We start from the raw sequence: 9600 nt of genomic DNA, 5'->3' as shown, positions 1-9600 counted from the left end.
TGTGGCCCAAACCCAAAGTGTATGGGATCTCGACCCAATGAACCCAATACAATAAATTTGTAGAGAGTGGGTCAAAGAATTAGGCCTTAATGAGTTGAACAACGGCTAATATGGAATTAAGTGACAATCAAGCACAAATAAGAGGTATTGATATCAATGGACTCTCAGTCCGAGGAGGTCATAATATATTGATCACAGTTGGATATAGAGACAATTTAGATTGTTACAGTGTTCCCTCTTTATTTTTTTCGATCCCTTCTCCATGAAGAGTCTTTCATCTTATATATCCTCCTTTGGACCATCTTCACGCTACACTTGTTGATCATCCGAACCCTTACTTGAGTACCTGTCCCATCAGACATCCCCTCTGGTTTTCTATGAGTTGTGGTAGCCAAGGTAGTACTGTTCAGAAGTCTTCTCCACATGAATGCGGCCAGAAAAGTAGCTGCAGTGCATTTAATGTGGTGGTGGCAACTTTCCCTTAGATATTTTTAGCTTTCCTTTCTTCTCGTATGTTCATGAAGCATGTCTCTATCATTGGAGCTTCTTGGAGGATTACTCTAATAGATAAAGTACATATTATGAACTACATTCATCATATCCGAGGAGTAATTCCTCCTCGGACAACCTCTCATTTGTTCCCTATCTTTGAGACTTTAATTGGGAACGTTTAACAACTATTTGCTCTTCCTCGGACCTATCAATGTCCTCGGACAAGGCCCAAGGCCCAATATACTATTTTTAGCCCTTGCCCCTACAATTACTATGATGGAACAATAATTTGCACATATATATTTATTTCACCTTTTGTTCTTAAAATTTAAAAAGTTTGTTTTTTGTTGATAAACTATTGAAAATGTAAAAAAGTTATTTTTTCATCCATAAACTAAAGTTGTCAACTCTGTTCTAGTTATGATTTCAGTTGACATAATAGAATGGAATATCGTAGTATTGGTCTATTCAAACATACTGTTTTGGGGTTATTATTATTATTATTACAAAATAAATATATCTAAATCTTCATCACATATTGTCATACCATATCCAATTATTACTTCAAAATCAATTAATATATATTTATAATATTATTATTACATATCATGTCATATATGAGATTATGAGTGAATGAAAAAAAAAATCTTAATAATTAAAAAAAAAAAAACTCATATGTGAGTAAAAGTTAAAAAAAAAATCTTAATGAAAATAATAATAAAATTTCATATGTGGGTAAAATAATGAAACAAATAGGTTTAGGAAACAAAATAATGATTTGTTTACATACTAGCCAAAATCATAATATAGATCAAAATTTAGTGGAATGAATTGAAATGAGCGGAATGAACTGGAGTTTAGAATGAGATGGAATAGAGGAGTGATTCATACCAGTTCACTAACCATGATAGAATTTTTCGACCATTTCAAGTGAAACATAACTAAATTAATAACAATGCCCTAAACTATTAATAAAATATCTTTAAAGCGTTTAATGATGATTTTTTTTTCTTTTTTTTTTAAGTTTAGGAACAAAAAATGAAATTCGTAATTTTAAGGACTAAAATAATATTTTTGCATATATATATATATATATATATATGTATATTTGTATTTATGTATATAAATTTTTTGAAAACCCACATATTTCGCATCATTATTGTAAAATAATTTTTTTATGTCATATCAATTGAAACCAATTACTATTTACCCAACAAATAAATGAACAAGAAACAAGGGTGGCGCTGCTCTTTGTTTAGGGGGTTCAAACGAACCCTGACTTCAAAAAAAAAAAAAAAATTTATATATATTTAATATTCTTTTTGTTAGTTTAATACATTAATTTTTTTCCTACAAATATTTTTGCACACTTTGACTTTAATCTTATACATCCTTATTACAAGTGTTTCTGACTCTAAAGTAAGAGTAAGTGTTTGTGAATTGTAAGCGTCACTCTTTATTATAAATTTTTATTATATGTGTATAAGTGTATCTAATATTGATTGTGTGCATTACTTTTTTTTAGGCAAAAATGCAAAACTGACCCTCTAACTTTCACTCTTTTTCATTTTAGTCCTCTAACTTCCAGTTTTGTCAATTTAGTTCCCTAAGTTTCAATTTTTGTCAATGCAGGATTCTGTTAAACCCTAGTTATGAGTTGCCATTAATGTCACTGAAACGACGCCGTTTTCCTTTTTCTTTTTCTTTTTTAATTTCAGAATTAAAAGAAAAAAAAGAAAAATCAATAAAAAAAAGGAAAAAAAAGAAAGAAAACATTTAAGGGGAATGACGTCGTCATTCCCTTCCCTTGAAATCGTCATCAACATCGTCCAAGAACTCTAAGGCCACATATCACACACCTCAACACCAACTCTGCCACCCTCACTCTTCTATCAACTCCCTTCACATTTATGCTACGAGACACTGGGACATTCCCAGGACTTATACCAACACCCAAATAGCTCATTCTTAATTCCCAACACACACACACACTTTCAAAAGTCTAGAAAACACAAAAGAGAAATTAGAGACAACCCTCAAACTCACACAAGGCCACCCAAGCACTTACTCACAACCGCCAACAATAATCTCCACTTCTTTAATACACAAAAGGGTAGACGCAACCTTTATTTATTTATTTTTTCAATTGCTCAATATTTGGTGATGGGGATTAGTGCAAGCCTATGAGGTGTGCCAAGTGGTCAAAGCTAGAGGCAGCAGAAATGCATGACCTTTGTATGGAGAAAGGGTACCTCATCGTTTTATAAGTAGGCAAAAAATCAAAACTGAGGACCTCATCTTCCTCATCAATATCGGACTCGTCATCGTCCTTGAAGCCCTGGAAATTGAGCTCAAAATCGTCGTCAACGTCGATCACAGGCCTCGAGAAACTCCTTCCCGATGTGGGGTTTTTCTAATCTCCCCAAAGATAGTCCGCCATGAGCCACCAAGACCTGACCGGTGCTATGAAGTCGGTTTTGATTTCAGGGGAAGGGGGAATGACATCGTTCCCCTTAAATGTGTTTTTTTTTTTTTTTTTTCCTTTTCTTTTAATTCCAAAATAATAAAAAAATTAAAAAAGGAAAATGACGTCGTTTTAGTGACATTAATAGCAGTCCATAACTAGGGTTTAACGGAATCCTGCATTGACAAAAATTGAAAGTTAGAAAACTAAATTGACAAAATTGAAAGTTAGAGGACTGAAATGAAAAAAAAGTGAAAGTTAGAGGGTCAGTTTAGCATTTTTGCCTTTTTTTATAATGTCATTTGTGTGAATAATGATGTGTATGTGGATGTTTGTATGTACAATATAAATATAATTTAATAATTAGGAAATAAAGAGGATTTGTTACATGAGTGTGTATGGTTATCATGTTCTAATAACTTTTTGTCGTAAAGTTAGAAAAATTCAAGAAAAAATTGCAAAGTTAGCGATTATTTAAGCATTTGATTGGTTAAGTAAACATGTAGTGAATTATTTTATGTATGAATAAGTGTGGTTGTGTGTGTCAATAATTAATATAGAGCCAATGAGTTGAGTTTAGTCATTTAGTTTAAAATATTTTTATAAAAACAATGACAAATATATAATATTAATTGCATAAAAATAAAAATTTAGACTAACTTTTTTTTTTTTTTTGATACAAGATAGAATTCTACTCTAACCTAATCTAAGTGTATATGTGTGTGAAGCTCCCTCCTGGAGACTTGAACCCCAGCCCTTGCCCCCTACACTCCATAAACACTTATACTTGTGGAGTGACCATCGCACCAAGGGAGTGCGGTGGTAAAATTTAAACAAACTTAACAAAAATAAAATGGTCATAGCTACCTATATTGACAATAAATACTCATAATGAATTATCGTGTAACAATTCAAAATTTGAAAACTTGTAGAAGGAAATTGTAAAAATTCATGTTTTTTTTTTTTTTTTTTTTTGTCTATAACTTGATATATTCAAGTTCTTTATTTATTAATTTTTTTAATTTAAATTTCTTAATGACCCTCTAAATAGAATTCCTGAAGTTGCCATTGACAAGAAATGAGGGAAAAGTACACAAAACCATTGTAGTCTTTCCGCAAAATACAAAACCTTTTGAAGTTTTGAGCAATATACTTAAATTCTTTTGGTATTGTTATATATGTAAACCGTCAAATATCCATGAAAATAGTGGTGAATTGCTCATATGATAACACTTGTACATATTTATAATTGTATTTTACACTTGGACTTTTGTGTTACACTTAGATTTTTGTTTTTTTGAGAATGACATTACAGATCTATCTACTACTACTACTACTAATAATAATAATAATAAATTCATGGGATTAAGTGTTGCATATTGTTAATGCATAAAACTATCCATATTAGATAAATTGATACACTCAAAACTTCAAGCAAATTTCATTTTGTACAGGAAACCACACATTGGCGGATCCAGGAATTTTTTTCAGGGTATTTCTTAAAAAGCATAAATTATATAATCTAATAAAAAAAATTCATATATTGACAACAACAATAATAAAAAAAACACGCAAATATATAAAGTTTACAATTATCTTCTATGAGTTTTTATATTTTGAAATCCTTGCATGATAGTTTCATTATCAATATTACAACTTATATCTCTTTTAATGTATATAACCAAACAATCATTTATCCACTGAATGTAGAACAAATTATGAAATAAAATTTAATTTTATTAGCATAAAAAAGTTGAAGATATTTCCAAATTTTTTTTGAAGGATAAACAAATAAAAAATTTTAAATTATTATATATAAAAAAAAAAATTCAGGGACCACCCTGCCGCCCCTAAAACCACAGGGTTTTTTTTTTTTTTTTTTTTTTTTTTTTTTTTTTTTTTTGTGAGCGTCTATTTATTTATTTATTTATTTTTAAATAAAAAAAAATGTCGTTGAACGGAGGGGCACATTAAAGCCTAGCGATTCAGGATTGTCGTTCATTTAAAAACCCAAAACGGCAGTCGTACAATATCCAAAAAAGGCATATCAGAATATCTATCAGCATCATCTGAAGAAAAAGAGGAAAGAAAGAAACTACGCTGGGTTTGGTGTAGTGTGGGACACACACATCAGAAAATCAACGGCTGATATCATCCCAACACAAGAACAAATCTGATTGGACAATGGAACCCGTCCTCAAAATCTTATTGGTCCACGTCACCCCCGATGACATGTTCCCAATAATTGATGACTCACACTAACCAATGCGTGCACTCGAAAATTCGATAGAAGCGGAGAGTTGCGCTAAACCCAGTCTATATATAAAGGGCTCGGACCCTCAGGCACGCGCGGTTCTATTAAGAGAACAAAGTCTTAGCCAAAGCCAATCTCCGAAACCCATTTCAAACTCTTATATAACATTTTCACACAGCTCCACTTTGAATCTCACAGAGAAAAAACACAGAGAAAGCGAGAGCGAGAGAGAGAGAGAAAAAGAGAAGAGTTGTTTGACGCGACGAAATGGCTGGCTCGTGGAGAGCACGCGGGACTCTTGTTGTACTAGCAATCGTTTTCTTTGGTAAATGATCTTTCTTTCTTTTTTTCTTCTCCATGGCTTAGATCTGATTCTCTTTACTGGTTTGCGATTTTGTGACTGAAAATGCGGTAGATCTGGCTTTGATTTGGTCGTTTTTGTTGTGTTTGAGCGAACTTAATTGTTAATTCTAGCTCGAAAGCTTTATTTTTATTGTAGTGACTAGTATTAGATCTGATCGGAGTTTAGTGGATTTTTGTGCGTATTAGATCCGAAGTTATATCGCTATGATCTTGGAAAGCGTAGCATTTGAAATTTTGGTTTGAATATGCATGTATGAAGAAAATGTGTGCTTGAATTTTTTATTTTTTTTTATTTTACTAATTTTTAAAATTTTCAGAATTTTTGTACTTTGTGATTAGTGAATATTAGTTTGTAATCACTTACCAAAAAGAGAAAAAGAAAATTAATTTATGGAGAAATTGGATGGGACTGAGATTGATTAGGATTGTTAATCAAGCTTAGTTTGACGTGTATTGATCAATCAAGAGAATTAGGAAATGGTGATAGAGTTATTATAGCAATGGTATTAGTATTGAGAATTCAATCCTTTAATCAATATCTTCTCAGGATTGATCGGGTAAAAGACGTGATGATCTTATGGATGACTTATGAATTTTAAATAAAAGCACATGTAGCCAATGAGCTTTGGCTCAAATGTCATTTTCGTCGTGGGTTCTGAATCCACCAAATGCATGTAATTTACGTGAATAAATACAAGCACGTGTGATTTAATATTGTGCCATGTATGTGTTTGAGTGATATGTGCTTGTGTCATGAAATGGTTATTTCTTGCTTTGATTTTTGTTGTGATTGAAAGTTATGGTTGAAAAATGTTGGAATGTGTATTTAAATTGGTAATTAACAATGTTGCTTGGGGCATAACAGGATGTCTCTTTGCAATTTCCATTGCAAAAGAGGAAGCCACCAAGTTGGGAACAGTTATTGGCATTGATCTTGGCACAACTTATTCGTGTGTTGGTGTTTACAAGAACGGCCATGTTGAAATCATAGCCAATGACCAAGGTAACCGTATCACCCCATCGTGGGTTGCTTTCACCGACAGCGAAAGACTGATCGGTGAGGCTGCAAAGAACCAGGCAGCTGTTAACCCCGAGAGGACCATCTTTGACGTCAAGAGACTTATCGGAAGAAAGTAATGCATCTTTTACTCGTTGGTTTACCATTGTTTGAGTCGGTAAGGAATCATTGTGTAGTAACTGATATTTTCCCCTCCTTGACAGGTTTGAGGACAAGGAGGTTCAAAAGGACATGAAACTTGTTCCATACAAGATTGTGAACAAGGATGGAAAGCCTTACATTCAGGTACGGATCAAGGATGGTGAGACCAAGGTTTTCAGCCCTGAGGAGATCAGTGCTATGATTCTGACTAAGATGAAGGAAACAGCTGAAGCATTCCTTGGGAAGAAAATCAAGGATGCCGTGGTCACAGTTCCTGGTGAGTAATGCTTAATTGTAACCTAGCACTTTCCCCAATTACCATGTAGAATTTATGATTTTGACACTCTGGTTAATTTTAGCTTTACTCATTGGTATTTTGTGTTCAATATGCAGCATACTTTAACGATGCCCAGAGGCAGGCTACCAAGGATGCAGGTGTTATTGCTGGATTGAATGTTGCCAGAATTATCAATGAACCAACTGCAGCCGCTATCGCATATGGTTTGGACAAGAAGGGTGGTGAGAAGAACATCCTTGTCTTTGACCTTGGTGGTGGGACATTCGATGTCAGTATCTTGACAATTGATAATGGTGTTTTTGAGGTTCTTGCCACCAATGGAGACACTCATCTTGGAGGTGAGAATGTGCCTTCTTAATCAGTGTTTTATTCTTTTATAAATTTTCATGTGGTAAAACGCATGCACTATATAGGATAAGTATATTATATCTGTTCTTGGATACGTGTATATAGGGTTTTTCTTCGATTTGGTAGTAAATGTGCCTCTCTTAATTTATGTGGAAAATATGATAACTTCAACTGCAAGAAATACGTGGACTTGGAATGAATAACAAAATTCAGAGGGACTGATATTGTGTATAACTAGATGTTGAAATATCTAGAATATTTTTTGGGTGGTGCAAAAGAAGTTCATGTTTTGTGTGAGAAAATAGCCTTGAAATTCTGAAAAGTTTTTATAGTAAGTTGTCTTGTTGCTTTGCTATTATCAGTAGAAGTTGAAATTGTGTGCTAAAAGCAAAGGTTTATTCCCTTGTAGGTGAGGACTTCGATATGAGAATTATGGAGTACTTCATCAAATTGATTAAGAAAAAGCATAACAAGGACATCAGCAAGGACAACAGAGCTCTTGGGAAGCTCAGAAGGGAAGCTGAGCGTGCCAAGAGAGCTCTTAGCAGCCAGCATCAAGTCCGTGTGGAGATTGAATCACTTTTTGATGGTGTTGACTTCTCTGAACCATTGACCCGAGCTCGGTTTGAGGAGCTGAACAATGATTTGTTCAGAAAGACTATGGGACCTGTGAAGAAGGCTATGGATGATGCTGGATTGGAGAAGAATCAGATTGATGAGATTGTTCTTGTTGGTGGAAGCACTAGGATTCCAAAGGTACAACAGCTTCTTAAGGACTACTTTGATGGGAAGGAACCAAACAAGGGTGTGAACCCAGATGAGGCAGTTGCTTATGGTGCTGCTGTACAAGGAAGCATCTTGAGTGGAGAGGGTGGTGAAGAAACCAAAGGTATTATTTTTCATTTTCTGTTAGTATGCTATCAAATATGGTATCTTTTGAAGTGTTATTATACATTGCCAAAGAGACTTTAGATGAACTATATTGGAAGCATTGACAAATATTTCATGTGGTATTCTGGGTGCAGATATCCTTCTCCTGGATGTGGCTCCCCTGACCCTCGGAATTGAAACTGTTGGTGGAGTGATGACCAAATTGATTCCAAGAAATACTGTTATCCCAACAAAGAAATCTCAGGTTTTCACTACTTACCAGGACCAGCAGACTACTGTCTCCATTCAGGTATGGTTCTTTTTATGCTCATTTGCTTGTCTTCCAATTTTTGAAGTTTGGAATATATCACCCCAAATTAAGTGTTGCTCTGTCTAGAACTGGGTAAATCTTATATGAGATGCTCCTGTTTTGATATCAGGTCTTTGAAGGTGAAAGGAGTCTCACAAAGGATTGTAGGAATCTTGGGAAATTTGATCTTTCTGGAATTCCTCCAGCCCCAAGGTTTGCTTTTCTGCCTTTGTTAATCTTACTTTAAAGTATGCCTCAAATGTTTGCCTTGGCTTAACGTTATCTCATTCTTTAACAGGGGAACCCCTCAAATTGAAGTCACATTTGAAGTTGATGCAAATGGTATCCTAAACGTCAAGGCAGAAGACAAGGGCACTGGTAAATCAGAGAAGATCACCATCACAAACGACAAGGGTCGCCTGAGTCAGGAGGAGATTGACCGTATGGTTCGTGAAGCAGAGGAGTTTGCTGAAGAAGACAAGAAGGTGAAGGAAAGGATTGATGCTCGTAACAGCCTGGAGACCTATGTCTACAACATGAAAAACCAGGTCAGCGACAAAGACAAGCTTGCTGACAAGCTTGAGGAAGATGAAAAGGAAAAAATTGAAACCGCTGTGAAGGATGCCCTTGAATGGCTTGATGACAACCAGAGTGCCGAGAAAGAGGACTACGATGAGAAGCTCAAAGAAGTGGAAGCCGTTTGTAACCCAATCATTACCGCTGTTTATCAGAGGTCAGGTGGTGCCCCAGGAGGTGAGTCAGAATCAGCGGAGGATGATGATTCACATGATGAGCTTTAGACATCTTTAATTTCATTTTAGTACTGCTGAGGAAGCGGGAATGAGAAACTGAGATTGAGGATATAGAATTAGAACAATGAGACATTTACTGTAATTTTTCTGGTGGTGGGAAGTTGAGGGGGGAAGAACGAAATTTTCCCCTACTTCGCTTGTTTTTTGAGGTGAAGATACTTTCAGGTCTTTCGGTATTAGTAATTTTACTTGTATTTGTTTCTTTTTATGTTAAAAGCAACCTTTTCTAA

At 34.6% G+C, this 9600-nt stretch overlaps 1 protein-coding gene across 1 annotated transcript; it reads left to right on the top strand.

Annotated features, from left to right (window-relative positions):
- The first annotated feature begins 5300 nt into the window (after positions 1-5300).
- LOC126713262 (endoplasmic reticulum chaperone BiP) lies at positions 5301-9600 on the top strand. Its single transcript, XM_050412967.1, has 8 exons — positions 5301-5535; positions 6439-6706; positions 6795-7009; positions 7126-7368; positions 7788-8267; positions 8404-8558; positions 8689-8771; positions 8857-9600. The coding sequence occupies exons 1-8, from the start codon at positions 5478-5480 to the stop codon at positions 9356-9358; spliced, it is 2004 nt and encodes a 667-aa protein (XP_050268924.1). The 5' UTR covers positions 5301-5477; the 3' UTR covers positions 9359-9600.

This window comes from Quercus robur, chromosome 2 (genome assembly GCF_932294415.1).
Source record: "Quercus robur chromosome 2, dhQueRobu3.1, whole genome shotgun sequence".
In the NCBI taxonomy this organism is placed as follows: domain Eukaryota; kingdom Viridiplantae; phylum Streptophyta; class Magnoliopsida; order Fagales; family Fagaceae; genus Quercus; species Quercus robur.
The sequence above is the reverse complement of the archived record's forward strand: the minus strand, read 5'-3'. Positions and strand labels throughout refer to the sequence as shown.

Coding starts and splice junctions, on each gene's coding strand:
- LOC126713262 (XM_050412967.1), top strand. CDS start 5,478: ATGGCTGGCTCGTGGAGAGCACGCGGGACTCTTGTTGTACTAGCAATC. Junction 5,536..6,438: donor ACTAGCAATCGTTTTCTTTG/GTAAATGATCTT, acceptor GGGGCATAACAG/GATGTCTCTTTGCAATTTCC. Junction 6,707..6,794: donor AAGAGACTTATCGGAAGAAA/GTAATGCATCTT, acceptor CCTCCTTGACAG/GTTTGAGGACAAGGAGGTTC.